This window comes from Centropristis striata, chromosome 10, assembly GCF_030273125.1.
Source record: "Centropristis striata isolate RG_2023a ecotype Rhode Island chromosome 10, C.striata_1.0, whole genome shotgun sequence".
Taxonomy (NCBI): Eukaryota; Metazoa; Chordata; class Actinopteri; order Perciformes; family Serranidae; genus Centropristis; species Centropristis striata.
In genome coordinates this window covers 5,561,111-5,577,386 of record NC_081526.1, presented here as the reverse complement: position 1 = coordinate 5,577,386, position 16,276 = coordinate 5,561,111, and the positions used below count along the sequence as shown (strand labels likewise).

General features: G+C 38.3%; 1 protein-coding gene across 2 annotated transcripts in view; it reads right to left on the bottom strand.

The window, feature by feature from the left end:
• LOC131979435 (myc box-dependent-interacting protein 1) overlaps positions 1 to 16,276 on the bottom strand; it is a 31,098-nt gene that overhangs the window by 12,888 nt on the left and 1,934 nt on the right. The window contains exons 3-15 of one of the 2 annotated variants that reach the window (XM_059343414.1): positions 16,172 to 16,226; positions 15,087 to 15,181; positions 13,957 to 14,052; positions 12,856 to 12,966; positions 12,675 to 12,767; positions 11,179 to 11,264; positions 10,949 to 11,024; positions 9,758 to 9,813; positions 9,048 to 9,092; positions 6,520 to 6,643; positions 4,452 to 4,574; positions 3,337 to 3,420; positions 64 to 84 (exon numbers count right to left, since the gene is read on the bottom strand). In XM_059343414.1, coding sequence (XP_059199397.1) covers positions 64 to 84; positions 3,337 to 3,420; positions 4,452 to 4,574; positions 6,520 to 6,643; positions 9,048 to 9,092; positions 9,758 to 9,813; positions 10,949 to 11,024; positions 11,179 to 11,264; positions 12,675 to 12,767; positions 12,856 to 12,966; positions 13,957 to 14,052; positions 15,087 to 15,181; positions 16,172 to 16,226 — 1,065 coding nt within the window. The remainder of the gene's footprint in view (positions 1 to 63; positions 85 to 3,336; positions 3,421 to 4,451; positions 4,575 to 6,519; positions 6,644 to 9,047; positions 9,093 to 9,757; positions 9,814 to 10,948; positions 11,025 to 11,178; positions 11,265 to 12,674; positions 12,768 to 12,855; positions 12,967 to 13,956; positions 14,053 to 15,086; positions 15,182 to 16,171; positions 16,227 to 16,276) is intronic. The other variant, XM_059343413.1, reaches the window with a different exon arrangement.

Below are 16,276 nucleotides of genomic sequence, written 5' to 3'. Positions count from 1 at the left end.
TAATGATAAGTATTTATTTTTGCACATTAAAAAAATTTATTTGTATATGGGTGATACACTTACCCATGAGTCCCAGTTTGCAGGCTGTGGAAAACAGAGAAAAAACAGAATGAAAAAACAGAAATAAACTCTGCACAGTGCTCTTGCTTTGGCCCATTGCATTCAATAAGACATTTCCAGTGCAGGTCCCATGCTCTAAACCTACAAGCAGTAGATCTCCAGCAGAAAAGAAGTACAGGCAGAACTAAGTGAAGTCTGAAGTGTTAGGTGATGTAGGTAAGTCTGAAGAGTCATATGTTTATTACACAGGTCACTCAGAGTGAGTGCAGTATAGGAAAATGTGCACAGCAAAGCACAAATGTTTATTCTACTGACTATTTTAGTCAATCCTTTTCAAATTATAACTTATTTCATTCAGAATCCACACAATTATTTCTAAGAAAGTAAAATATTCCACATCAGTGTCCTTATACAAATGATAGCAGTGAAAATCCTTGCCAACTGTTGGCAGATATTTCAAAACTAAGGAAAGGGGTACTCAAAAAAATATGATTTTCTAATAAGAAGTCATACCAGACATCCATGTAAAATAAGACTGAATCTGTTACAAGACTGCAGTGAATGATCAACAATTGTACTAAATCCAACATTGGCAATCCATCATTCACTCTCTTTTATGTCTCCACAAATCTTAGCTGGCCACTATCTAGTCGCAAACTTTGTCCACTCATTTGGTCCACTAACTTCGTCTGTTGTTTTGTGCTAGCATAGCATAGTAGAGAATGGTAAAGAGCTCTGGACCTGTCTTGTTCCCGCCATCATTTTGGCCAGAGGTGCCAAGTGCAAGTAAAAAAAATGGCCAATGTTCAATCAAAGACATCAGAGTTCACAGCACCTTTTAAATCAGAGGGCATTGAATGCAATATTGCAAAATCTGTTGGACTAAACATTACAGACCCTTATAATGACCCTCGGTTGAGTCAACAATGCAGACCTGCAGTATTCAGACGTCTACTATTACCTGATCAACTTTCCCTCATCCTGCTGAAAACATACAAAACCCTGGAGGGGAAATGGATGCAATCTGGGATTTGTAAATAATATTCAGCTTTGGAGTCTACCAGATAAAACTGCTTGTCGTCACTATGAGATAAGTGTTGCTTCAGTGTGACATTAGCCTAGCAACAGGCAGTGTAACGTTAGCATCACAACAGGCTGTATCATTGATGTAACCAGTGTGCTAACTCAAACGTAGCCTCAGCTAATGTTAGTCTGTATTGATGGTTACCTTCATCATAATTGTCTGAATGAATTTCTAAAAAGGCAATACTTCATATGTGAAATTATACAACAATTATCTGTTTTAATACAGGGTGAGTCATTCCCAAAGTATAAATGAGCCTCAGTTGAAGCCCGGGTCGTGGTCAGTAATGATGAGGTTGTGTTAGGATCATAATGAAAGTCTGTTAAATTAAAATAAGATAAAAATGTAAGTAAGTAGCGTTGTATTCTGTGCCTGATATGAAGCTGCCACTACACAGTTGAAATCAGTTGCTTGTGAGGTCCAATCACCCAGTTTTCTTTTGTTTCTAGCTAGTTTTACTGCAGTAATCCATTTTGCTGTCAGTCGTCACTTGTCCCTTATTGTTCTAGCATACTGGTGCAAAGCATTTCTCTACCATGCTTTCTCTGTACTGTAAATACAGCAGGCGAAGCAACAAGCTGCTGGCATTCACTTACAAGTCCTTTACTGCCAATATGGCGGTGTTTTGATTACAAGTGATTTCATTAGGTCAACTCCTCAAGCTCCGGACCAAGCCTTTTTTTTTTCTGCTCTTCGAAAGACTAAATCATACAGTAAATTTCCATGTCATTAGCCCGTTTCATAGAGCCGTTTTATGCCGGAACATTTACCTCTCTGTAACGTCTCGCCTCCAATATGAACACGCCAGAAGCAGGATGCCGGGATCAAATGATCCACCAATTTTGCATGACGTCTAACACACACCTCCCACTTGGTCCGACAGTCATCGAATCCACTGTTCACTGCGGTCGTCCTCATTAACTGTACACAGCGTCCGTCTCTTATTGTAAACAAACCAACATACTAACTGTACAGGAGGTTTCCGCCGCTGATCGTAAACAAACCAGCATCGCTAACTGTGCACAGAGTGTCTTGTTGGTGCTTGTTGTAAACGAAGGTCGCTAACTGAACACATACTGCTGCAGCACATACACACTGTACTGCTACAGAGCTAACTGTTAGCCTATTAGCATTGTGCTGTTGCGCAGCACTGCTGCTGCTCTGTCGTACGTCACTATCGTCTCCTTCCACCTCCTTCCGTGATGCCAGACTGCACTATGAAAGGGCAGAATATCACACCTTCACAGGATCACTATTAACGGCACAAGGCGAAAAGCCAGCACAGATCTTTACGGCAATATAGCGGCACATTTGCGGGCCCGCACTATGTAAGGGGCTATTGAAGCAAGCTAAAGAGCAAAAACAGACAAAAAGCTACAGACGAGTAGGGAGTTTATTCCCTTCAACTTAATAATTCAATTAATCACAGACTGAAATATTATAACCACAACACATCTAAACCCTGTCATCTTTTCCAAACATTTTCTGTCAGTTTGTGTGCCTCTGGTACTTACTAACTGTGTTAATGTATACAATAGGCTACATGCCATTCATCTATCAGCTGTAAGAACGTTGCACTGAGGCTGAGTAGCAGACCTGGATCACAAGTGTACTTATTTTATCTCACCTCCCAAGTAATGTGCACAACTCTCAGATAAAGTAAGTACAACTCATGTCCTTCCAGCATCTAAAACTACATTCAGCTGTACAGTTCTGAAGAGAAAGAATTAAGAGCAGAGCAGGGCTTTAGTCTTCATGCCATGAGTGATCTGTGGACAGTGCTGAAGCAGGAAGAAGTGGTCACTAAAAGCCAGTTTCTACAGATCATCATGCCATCATCCACCTCTCGTTTGGTAAATTTGAAAGAAGCAGAGCAGGTAACACGTCAAACTATGCCAAGCTTACCAAGTGATTTCATTTGTATTCAGACTTACCAAGCTTATTTACACATATTTAAAGTCTAACAACTGCACTGGTACCTGGAAATATTGTTGGCTAAAAGAAAACTTCCTCATCTGCTCAACTTACTACAGCATACAGCAGTGAAACAAGACTCTAAATCAATGAATAATTAATGCAAAATGAACTTAAAACCCCTTCTGAATAAAATATAAAATCTCTTGTGAAGCTTGGCATTTCTCGCAGTGCAGGGTCTCTCTAGGATCTATATGTTCATGCTGTGAATCATCCACCTGTGTGACCGCGGAGGCTTTGGTTGCTGCACTGAAAGAGTCCAGGTCCATGTCCAACAGGCTGCTCACTGCAGGACTGTCGAACTGACAACAACAGGAACAGGAGGACTCATTGGATAAGAGGGTGTTACAGAGGGTTAACAGAGGGAAGGAGCAGGACAGAGGAGACAGCAAGAATAGAACAGAACAGAATAGAATAGAATAGAATAGAATAGAATAGAATAGAATAGAATAGTGTAGAATAGAATAGTGTAGAATAGAATAGAATAGTGTAGAATAGAATAGTGTAGAATAGAATAGAATAGAATAGAATAGAATAGTGTAGAATAGAATAGAAAAGAAAAGAAAAGAAAAGAAAAGAAAAGAAAAGAAAAGAAAAGAATAGAATAGTATAGTATAGAATAGTATAGTATAGTATGGAATAGAATAGTATAGAAAATAATAGAATAATATACAATAGTATAGTATATTATAGAATAATATAGAATAAAATAGAACAGAATAGTATAGTATAGAATAGTATAGTATAGAATAGAAAATAATAGTATAGAAGAGTATAGAATAGAATAGGATAGAATAGAATAGAATAGAATGGAATAGAATATAATAGAATAGTATAGTACAGAACAGAACAGAACAGAACAGAATAGAATAATATAGAATAGAATGGAATAGAATATAGAGTAGAATATAATAGATTAGAATAGTATAGTATAGTATAGTATAGTATAGTATAGTATAGAATAGAATAGTATAGAATAGAAAATAATAGTATAGTATAGTATAGAATAGAACAGTATAGTGTAGAATAGGATAGAATAGAATAGTATAGTGTAGAATAGGATAGAATAGAATAGTGTAATATAGGATAGAATAGAATAGTATAGTGTAGAATAGGATAAAATAGAATAGTATAGTGTAGAATAGGATAGAATAGAATAGAATAGAATAGTAAGAACAGAACAGAACAGAACAGAATAGAATAATATAGAATAGAATAGAATAGAAGGAGGAGGAGGGGCAGGCCAGGCGAAGGAAGACTTAAAGGCTCTGACCTGCAGGAGAATGGAGAGTTAAAGGTCTGTGTCTGTTGGTGACAGCAGCTGCTCACTCACCTCTGTAGGTGAGGTGACGTTGATATCAGGAGTAGCTGCAGCATCAAACAGGCCGATGATGTTCTCTGTCTTCATTTCCTTCGATGGGGTCAGTTTGGGTGGAGGAGGCACTGCAGGCCTTAGCTACAACACAGACAGAGAATAAACATGGGGATGAAGTTGTGCCACAAGCGATATAAATGCACTGCTCGAATTAATAAGAACATTATGCTTCAAATCTGCATTTTATTCAACTGAATTTGAATTAATTTACTTCAAAGTTGACTTTCTCAAAATTATGCATTGCTATGTGAGCAGATAAAGAACTCAAACTCAGACAAAGTTAACTTGCTGCTACATGAAAAGCAGCCGGCTCATTATTATTCACACTTGTGTGGAGACATTCCCTACATTCATTAGGTGTCGGAATAATCGGAAAAATGGGTTCCCGATTGGGAAAATTCACGTGAATGCCAACTCAATTTGGAAAAACTAGGAAAGTCTGCCAAAAGTTTCGTACGCGATTTGAGTTGACGTTATATTATGCAGAAATGTTGGGAAATGGGAAAAAGACTATTTACATCTTGCATATACAATTTCTGCTCATATGTAATTTTTAATATCAAATCAAATCAAACTTTACTTATATAGCGCTTTTCATACATAGAAATGTAACACAAAGTGCTTTACAAAAAATAAGAATAAAAACAGACAATAAAAATTACAAAACCCACCCCTCCCATCCCCACATACACATCTGTATGTACACATACACATACATGCACACAAATAAAATTACACTGCGGGCCAAATTTGGCCCGCGGGCCAGAGTTTGACACCCCTGGTGTAGATCAATATGTGTTTGGTTGTAATAATTACTGTCCATGTAGAGTGAACTAGATTTCTCAGAAAATATTTTTGTAGCATTATCCCTGATAACAAGTTAGTTAAATATTTGAGTGTTTTTAGGGAATACATGTTTTTTTACACACTTAGAACAATAAAACATCATATTTTTCCATATTATAACCATAGACTGTATATAAATAATGGACGTAGTCACCGTGACGTCACCCATTGGTTTGTGGACTGCCCGTTGGAAGCCTCGAGTTCAGCGTTACACTCGTCGCCATCTTGCGTCGCCATCATGTTTCCGATACGCGGAGCAGACCATAATTGGACTGTGGCGGAGCGCGAGGGATCTGACGACACTGACTACACGCATCTCTACACCGGCAACCCGACTGAGAGAAGCCGCTGCTAATTCATGTTAGCATTAACTGGAGCATTAACTGGGATGTTAGTTTTGGCTAGCAAAAAAACAAAAACAAAATGTATCTTTCTTACCTCAGAAAACTGAGCAGCGACTCCTTGGAGTGTCTGTTAGTCCAACCAAACACTGAACAAGACATTTTTACTGAACAAAACATTCAAATAAACTGTCATTAAGTGAAAATATAGTGTGAAAGGGTCAAAGTTATGAGACCAAACCGCTAAACGTCCTCTTTTCTCTCTATATAACGTTATATATAACTTTATTGACACGTTGCCGTGGATACGCTCTGCTTCTCTCCTGATGACGGCTCGCCTTGTCAGTGACCTGTCAATCAAAGCTAGAAACGCCCCAAATCATACGATTCTTTATCTTCTATTTTCTTCTAAATGGGGCCATTATTAGAACTATTGACATCAAATTGTCTTGAAGAAGATTTTTTACTAGTGATTGAGAGCATAATGTTGTCCCTGAAAAATTTTTCTGAGGTAATAAATCAAGTGAGAAGTTTTCAAATTTAGCACTGAAATGAATGGGCAGATTTCTTTTGCAGCCAAACTTAGCACCCCCTATTGGAATTTTCGGTGAATTGCAGGCTTTATGCACTTCCTGGTGGCTTCCATGCTCAGGCACGGAGATTGCTGCCTGATTATAACTTAATGAACACACCACCGTTGAACAAAGAAGAACAGCTTCCCAAGTTGGGAGCGTGTGAATGCACCAAAAATTAATGCAGACTATGAACAAAGAGATATCCTCACTGTGTGTGTGTGTGTGTGTGTGTGTGTGTGTGTGTGTGTGAGAACTTGTGTTTACCTTGGATGGAGATTTGGGGATTGGCGGTGGTCCTCCTGGCCTGAGAGTGTGGTTAGATGCTTCTTTCACACTTGCAGCACTTGGAGGACTTGGAACACTTGGAGCACTTGGAGCACTTGCACCACTGAGTGATTGAGAGAGAGAGAGAGAGAGAGAGAGAGAGAGAGAGAGAGATGGAGGGAAAATTAGAGAAAGTAGAGAGGTTACAGAGAGAAACAAGGGTTGAAAACAATGTGTGAGAAAGATCGAGCAAAGGTTAAAAGGTGCAGCTAAAAGCTACAAGGAGCTACAAGGCATGCTCTACAAGAATCCAAGCGGAAGTTATTGTTGCAAGAGCTGACATGCAAGAAAAGTGAGCCTCCTTCTCCTCCATTCCTCTCCTTTTCCTCCCTCCATCCCATGCAAGCAGACTGTGTCTGTGCCTCCAGTAAAGCGAGCAGTGACAGAGGCATTCGCTGTCATAGAGAGGAGATTCTGAAGCTGACATTAGCAGCCCCAGATCTGTAGATATTCTCAGAGTGGGAAAACCTGCAATTTGCATTACCAAGACTGAGAGTGGACAACTGGGGCCTCCAGGGGGCCAAAAGCTCCAGTGTGTGTTAGCAGGATTTATTTAATATGCTGGATGTGTAATATTTTGGGGAAAATGCAGCACAAACGCAATAAACTGACATGATGAGGCCCAAAAGTTGAGTCCTGTTAACCTGATTATGAGGATCTAGTTTAAAGACCTTTATCATTTTCAGTTTTGTGCTTCTGTGTTGCATATCTTTCATTTAAAGGGATAGTTTGTGTTTAGTGGGGCTGTATGAGGTACTTATCCATAGTCAGTGTATTATCTACAGCAGTGGTTCCCAACCTTTTTCTTGAGAGACCCACATTTTTACCATTGTAAACTTTGGCGACCCCCCCATTGTCCATTGCTTCTATGAAGCCGAACTTTCATGGTTCCCTCTCTTTTTCTTTTTGAGATATTCAGCATTTTCGTCTCCCTGACGCTTCGCCATTTTTCCTCTCTCTTTTCCGCTCTGTGTTTCTGTTGTTAGGTGAGGTTACCGCTAGGTGAGGTTACCTCTGGGTGAGGTTACTGCTAGGTGAGGTTACCGCTAGGTGAGGTTACCGATATGTGAGGTTACCGCTAGGTGAGGTTACCATTAGGTGAGGTTACCACTAGGTGAGGTTACCTCTAGATGAGGTTACCGCTAGGTGAGGTTACCTCTGGGTGAGGTTACTGCTAGGTGAGGTTACCGATATGTGAGGTTACCGCTAGGTGAGGTTACCATTAGGTGAGGTTACCACTAGGTGAGGTTACCGCTATGTGAGGTTACCGCTATGTGATGTTACCTCTAGATGAGGTTACCGCTAGGTGAGGTTACCTCTGGGTGAGGTTACCGATATGTGAGGTTACCGCTAGGTGAGGTTACCTGTGTATACTGCAGGAGGGATGTTACACATTTTTCTATTTAAGTAAATGAATAAACGTTTATTGTAGGACTTATTTAGTTGTTTTTGTCCCACTAATGAATTAAATGCTGACTCATCTATATTTAACACATCTGATTTATTACACCTCTTGTTGGGAATCACTGATCGACAGCACACATTGTCACGCCACGTTTGGAGAAGCAGGCAGGGAGAAACGCAAAGCAATGTACTTCTGTGGTCTGAGGCAGCAGCCACCTAAAAAAAGGCCCACTTAAAAAAATCAATATGGATATAAGTGTACTCTATGTTTAGAAAAATGTGCCCTCATGCAGCCCTGTTCACGTTTAGGCGGCTAAATGTAACTGTTCTATGTTTTTGTCAAGCACCAGACTCCATTGAGAAAAATCCATTTAAACACAAATGTCCCACAATAACATAAACTAAACAATTGTGGCAGTGGTAAACCAGCACTCTTGTGTTCTGCAAGGAAGAATGACTGTTTTTGTCAATGGAGTCTGGTAACATTGATGAGATAAACTCAAACTTGACTGTCTAACGGCAAGGTAAAGCAGTAAAAATAGATATAATCTGATAATTATTTGGATAAATACCTCATACAATCCCACTTTTAAAAAATCCAGACTATCCCTTTAAATTTTTTTGTCAAAATACCACACAGCAACTGAGCCGAAACTGAAGAAAATCTGTATATTTTGCACAGAGAAGGTTATTAACGGGGGGTTAATCGAGGCCCAGGAACTCATTTCAATCCTGTGGTCCGCTACTGGATTCAACTGGCCTTATAGTACATTTAATGACCCCGCCATGTACCTTGTGTTTTGGGTTGAATAGTTTTGTAACAGTGTTTCCGGGTGCAGCATTAAACATGCAGGTTTTCTCTGCTCTGGTATATCTGCAGCTCTGGGGGCTCAACTCTCTCATCAGTGTGTCTGTGAATTCACTTGCACAACCAAGCACGACTTCTTCCATAAATCCCCCAAAGCCTGCAGACTGACTGACAGACGGACAGCTCGACAGACAGGTCAGTTGGACAGACAGACAAGAGTTGTGTCACCATGGTTACCACAGTTGCTGCCGGTTACCTCCTATTTTTTCCTGACGATGAGGGGCCGCTGGTACCTGTCTTTCTGAAAGGTTCAGTGGGGCTCCAGGTTAATTAATGCATGCCATTTAGTTTGTCTCTTCCTGCAGCTTCAAATGTTTTGATAAATACTGCGTTAATTCATTACTATTATATGTTTATGCCTATTATTTAGAATAACCTCAGCATTTAATTTACTGCTATTTTAGCTTCTGATGCTGCACACTTCATTCATCAAGCACGATGAATTAGGTTCAAATATGTGCAAACATTTCTGAAAAGGCTTATTTTTGCCCAAGTCTGGAAGGAGCCATAGATAGCCAGTATTTTCTTTGCTGGTTGAGATGACTAACCACAGTGACTGACTGATGAGATTTATTTTAGCATCATGAAAACCTGAGGTTTGTGGGTTTTCACCTGAATATTAACAAAATCTCCCAGCACCCCTGGTTACTGAATAGCATCACTGTCACTTGTTGGTGTTTATCTATATCGCTTATATTAAATAATTTCAATAGGTGTCTATATTCTGAAACTAAATCTTGGTATTTATTACCTGAGTTTCTTCAGAATCAAAAGCTTTCATGTTAAAAGAATATGCACTGAGATATTTTTCTTAAGATGCATAATATACACAAGCTAAAATAAGGCATTCTGCAGTATAAAGTGTTGCTATGAGAGATTTTACATGAACAAACATTGCTCACTAACCTGGTTGTGTCTGTTCCCTCTAATTTCACCAAGGTATCATACAAATCCTGATCCAACTGCAAAGGAGAAAAGACGGGATGTTAGAAACTATACTTAACACCAACTGTATTACATCATTGTCATCCTATATGAAAAAAATAATTACATCCAAGTGCTGCTGAATGTGTCTGCTACAACTTGTTTAAATCATCATGTCCAAATTTAGATTCACACCTCCTAAACTCAGGCAGTAATACAGAGGATAATCTCTCTGCAGTGGATTAAAACTCTGTGTCTTACTGTGAAAATCTTTAGAAAATAAACTAACTATTACAGACTTTGCACCATGTTTCAAAAACAGTGCTGAGCAGCAGCAGGTTTAGTTCCAGCTGCTGATGTAGTCGTCTGAAGTATCACTGTCACCACTTTCCATCAACTGTAATCTGACACAGCGTGTCCATTTGTTTTGTCTGGCCTTCATCTACACCAGGGGTCTCAAACTCTAATTACCTGGCAGTATCAAAATGACCAGAAAAAGACACAAAATGACAGAAAAAAAACTAAATTACTTTAAAAAGTCACAAAATGACCGAAACCCCCCACAAAATTACTAAAAAAAAAGACAGAATATGACCAAAAAATACACAGGATTACAAAAAAAAAAAAAATACTTAAAAAAGAAACAAAATTACCAAAAAAGACACAAAATGACCAAAAAAACCTAAATTACTTAAAAAAGAAACAAAATGACCAAAATAAGTCACAGAATTACCAAAAAAGACACAAAATTATTTTAAAAAAGACACAGAATTACCAAAAAAAGACACAAAATGACAGAAAAAAACTAAATGACTTAAAAAAGAAACAAAATGACCATAATAAGACAGAATTACCAAAAAAAAAGACACAAAATTATTTAAATAAAGACACAAAATGACCAAAAAAAGACACAAAATGACCAAAAAAGAAAAATAATTACTTTAAAAAGACACAAAATTACAAAAAAGACACAAAATTACAGAAAAAAACTAAATTACTTAAAAAAGAAACAAAATGACCAAAATAAGAAACAGAATTACCAAAAAAAGACACAGAATTATTTTAAAAAGACACAAGATGACCCAAAAAAGACACAAAATTACAAAAAAAAGACACTAAATTCTGCTATGATCTACATTCTGCATTAATGCAGCTCTTAAACACGACACTCACCCGGGCTATTTCCTTGTGAAACTTCTCCTCAAAACCGGCCAAACTCTGGAAGGTGCTGACATAAAACCCGACCCGACTGGAAAGAAGAGACAGAGACAGTATTGACTGCATTATTGGCTAGACTTAATTTAACATCCTGTCAGGGTAAATGTAGCACAGATGTAAGTGAAATGCAATTACAGCGTCCATCCATCAACAGGACAACCAGACACTCACACATACGTACACACCTGTTCCAGAGTGAAGGTAATTCCTCTTGCAAGTCAATATTAATCTCCTCAAAGACCTTCTGGGCTCTCTCCAACTCTTCCTCGGCCTGAAACACACACACACACACACACACACACACACACACACACACACACACAGACACAAGTTATTCTCTGAGGTAAAACAACATGCTGTCTGTATACGAGTGTGTACACTGAAAAAAATGTTCGTAGAAATTTTTGTAAAACACTGTCAAATTGCATGGGAAATAGGGCGCAAACTAAAAAATTGCATATCACTGTAGCAGACACTTTTGATTACCGTAAATCAAGGAATAGTACAAAACTTTTGAAAAACTGTAGAAAACACAGATTTACTGTAAAAATATGACATTTTCATGTAAAATTAATGGAAAAATACCATATTGTCACAAGGTGACAATTATCTACAAATAAAGGGACTTTTCAGTCTAAATTACAGTTTTTGCTGATATTTACATTTAAATTTACAGTAGAAAACCCACTCACTGTAATTTTTACAGTGAAGTTCTGGCAACCACAGCTGTCTGTATTTTACCGTAAATTAACCCTTAAACGGGCGAAGAACTATATTTGGTAACTTCAGTGGATATCTAACTGGGTCCCCATGTCTCTCTGTTTGGTCGTAGAACCACATGGATTTCTTCCAGATAATCAGCAAAGATCAGGCACCATGACATCTGACCAATCAGTATGATCATAATAATATAATAATATTAACTTTATTCACCTTGACCTCCAATGTAAAAATGAAAAATTTAGAAAAAAAATCTGCAAGAAACAGTCGTACAAACAGAGTTATTCTTCAATGACTTGTATTCTACCAGACTAACTGAATTTCTTCTTGGGGATGAATAAAGTAATTTTGATTGATTTGATTTTGATTTGTACGAGGAAAACTTGACTATGACGGCATATTAGGGCCAAGTATGAATAGAAATAAAAATATAAACCAGAGAAAAAAGTTGCAAATTTACTAGATGCAAGTGGTAAATCTGCGTGAAAAAAAGTCGCAGACTTACTAGAAAAAAACGGGAAAAAACAACTTTTTTCTTGCAGATCCACCCCTAAAATCTCATAAATCTGCAAATTTTTTTCTCGTAGATTTGCCACTTTAATCTCGTAAACTATTTCTCAAAATATTACCCTCCTCCCCCAGGTCCGTATGTTTTTTTACACATTCTGGCAGTATGTAATATCCTCCAATTTGCAAGTATTTCAATGAGTGCCCTATTGAGGGTTAAACAGTTGTTATTTACAGTGTATGTAATGTCTTCTGACACTTATGATTATTCTTTAAAATGGTAGTCTACAGTTGTTTTTGTGGTTGTCACTTTCATTTTGCCTACACTGGATATTTGACAGTAGCAAGTGACAGAACACCTGGGCAGGAAAGTTCTTTTTAGAGCTCTTGGCTACCAGGACACCCATTATCATTGTTTCAGTAATAAATTATGATGGGTAATATGAGTGTGTACCTGGCTCCGGGACAGACTGCTCTGGGCTACATTGTGTGCAGACAGGATACCCTGAGCCCAGCCTGGAGTGGCTCTCTCCAACAAAGAGGAGGGCTGCAGGAGAGAGAGAATAATACATTATTTTAATGTATATTACATTATCAGTGTGCATCTGTATCAAAATATTTTAAGTTTGTTTTACCTTGGTTATTTTAATGCCCCCGTCCTTTTTCTTGGCCTTGTGTGTGGTGGCATAGTTGTGCCTGGCGCTGTCGAAATCCACCAGTTTCCTGTCCCTCTTAGCGATACGTGCCTGTACAAAAAGAGAATTTGTTATTCAGTGTCTCCATCTGTAATGCTGGGCTTACACCCAAATATTTCCACAGTCCCAGACTAAAAACTGAAAGTCTTTAGTAAATCTAGGAGTTTTACTGAGTCACGGCGCTCCGTCATCTCCATGGTTAAGTTTAAGGTAGTAATCTGCTCTGTTTCATATCAGTCTTTTCTTAGTCTTGGGTTTGGATCATATCAAATGTGTTTGATATTATCTCAAGTCTCAGTGACGTAACACAATCACCAACCAATAGATAAGCAGGGGAAAGGTCCCCGGTTCAGACTGGTTCCAAACCGGCCAGTAAAACCACTTCCACAGGAAAAAGGAACATCACGATAATGCTAGTAAGCTCAGTCCTCAATAAAAATATAGTGATGTCATATATTTAGATATTTCTTAGTAAAGAGAACAGTAAGGAGAGCCAGTTAAAATCTATAAATAAATGTATACAATAATAAGTAATAAAATAAGAAATTTACACACACACAAGATAAATTATCTAACACTTCTAAATCTAAAGTTTTTTTATCTATATATATAAGAAACAAATAATTGTCAGGTCACTCTGCTCGGGCCAGTTCATCGCTGCTTGCAGCTTAAATTTATCTTGTTTTAAGAGCTAATTTCTTATTTTAAGCGTACAACATGCTTATTTCTAGATGTAATAATCATAATTTAAGAAATCTTGTCCAGTGAAATTATCTGTCCATGCAGCAAGATCATTTCCCTCAGATTTAGTGTTTTTAGACACCCCTTTTTTGCAGTGTATAGTCAGTGGAAATCTCTTTGCAGTCTATTTTTTGTTGTTGTCGAACTGTGTTTCTTTGTAGTCATTTTGATGCTCTTCCTAGTTGTTATGTTGCTTGTTGCGTGACATTTTGTTGGTGAAGGACAAGGTGCTCTGTGACATTGTGGACCCCTAGGCCGTTCAGTAATCCTTCCCTGGGTGGTTGCTCTATGACAGCTTACCTTGATATCAGGGAACTGGCCCAGGTACGTATCCATGGAGATGAGAGCATGATCCACCAACTTTTGGTGGTAGTCAGTCCACAGCACATCACAGTCCTGCAGCAAGGATGAACAGAACACATGATCACAGTCACAATCAGAGGTTAAATAAGACAAACTGCTTGTTTTATAGAAAAACGTACTGAAACAGATTTATTTCTCCACCACTTCAGAGTTAATTCCAGCTTCTCTGCTGCTATGCTATGTCTTAGCTAATCATCTTGGACCCTAACTCTACGGAGTATTTGGGCTAGTATTTGTCCATTTTTGAATCCAAAATGTCTTTTTTGTGTCCTTTTTTGTGTCTTTTTTAGTCATTTTGTGTCCTTTTTTGTCATTTTGTGTCTTTTTTTTGTCATTTTGTGTCTATTTTAGTCATTTTGTGTCTTTTTTTGGTCATTTTGTGTTTTTTGTCATTTTGTGTCTTTTTTAGTCCTTTAGTCCAACACAAAATGTGATTCTGAATCTTTTTTTTACTTTCAAAACACTATCATGCTCAATAAAGAATTGTAAATGTTGCAAATGTCAACAAAAGGTGTCAAATCTAACATATAAGAGGGTTCCATCCAGTTCTATCATTTTATGCTAAATATATTTGAGCTTGTCTCCAGTTTTACTTGGTATATCATCATCAAACTGAAACTGGCCTCATGGAGTTTACAGCCAGAACTTTAGAGGTAAATTTACAGTAGGGCTCCACGCTGCTTTGTTTTCTAGTCTGGATGTCATGAAGAAGTCTGGATTTGGTGCTTTTGGAGACTCCAGAGGGTTAATGAAGACTAAACTGGACTGCAGTATTTTCTTGTAGTAGTTTTGTCACGTAAGAACCATTAATCTAAAAGTATTTTCAGGCGTAAAGTACTTAATAAAGTCTGAGGAATATCCAAAAAGCTACTCAGCGTCATAACAAGTTGCCAATTCTTCCAAGAGGACACAATCACACAGAGCTGTGCCAACCTGAGGAGAAACAGCTGTGATGCATAAGCCAAACAAAAGCCAAGCACACACGCCCCCAATCAATTACTATACTATATAACAAAGTGGGTCTGACCTCTACTGTAACAAACACACTGATGAAAAGTGGTTCTGACCTCCACGATGGAATCCACGTCGTTCTTGCCGTACCAGTCCGGCTCGTACATGTCGGCCAAACACGCCTGCACGTTCTTGGAGGACTCGTGCATGGCTGAGGACAAACACACACAATCTACATGAGTGGTGCAGGCAGGCATGCATCGGGCTGCTTCTTCATTTCATTTTTCTTTTCTTTTCTTTCCATACTACATGTTTACTGGAACCTGGTCTCACAGGAATCTGTGAAATAGCCACGGATTCGCTTAACTCAAAATCCGTGGAATAGCCACGGAATCACTCCGTGAAACTGACACGGATTTCGCTACAATGCAAGTTAATGACAGTCATATCCCGTGGCTATTCCATGGATATTTTTTCCTTTTGGTTTGTTCCAAGTCATGTGACTTTCAAGGTCCCGGCGGTCAGAACAAAAAACATGGCGGACAGTTCTCTCATTTTTAGTGAAAAAATCAATATTTTGACTTAGTTTCTGCATAAAAATGGATTTTGATCACATTCTTAGTGAGAAATATATGTTTTATTTTCTAAATATTCACTCAGTGAATGTACATAATCACTTTGTATGTTGGAATAGCCACGGGATATGACTGTCATTAACTTGCATTGTAGCGAAATCCGTGTCAGTTTCAGGGAAATTTGAGTGATTCCGTGGCTATTCCACGGATTTTGAGTTAAGCAAATCCGTGGCTATTTCACGGATTCCTGTGAGACCATGTTGGTTTACTGTTCTGTGTTTGTTTTGTTTTGGTTAGATTGATTTGGGTGGGTGGGTGGATCATTATGTGCTATATTTTATTTAATTTTGAATGCATGCTTTTGTAACAAATGGTGGACCTCTCACTTTTTATGCCCACTCAATGTTGCATTGTATTTTTGTACTTTGATGTGAACTTGCCCAATAAAAATTTGGTCACAAAAAAAAAAAAATCTACATGAGTGGAGTGGAACATCAGTGGATATTTGCAGGTTATGCTGTGTATTTGTACAAACACATTTGTTTGTCTAGCTTAGTAGATGCAAGAGTGTATCTTTGCAGGCATGTGTGTGTGTGTGTGTGAGTGTGTGTGAGTGTGTGTGTCACCTTTCACTGCCTCCAGGTACGCCCTAAGGTCCCTTTGCAATTTGCTGCCTTCAGCCTGAGGGGGTGAAACACAAAACATGGGGCTCAGAACACAAAATCAACCAG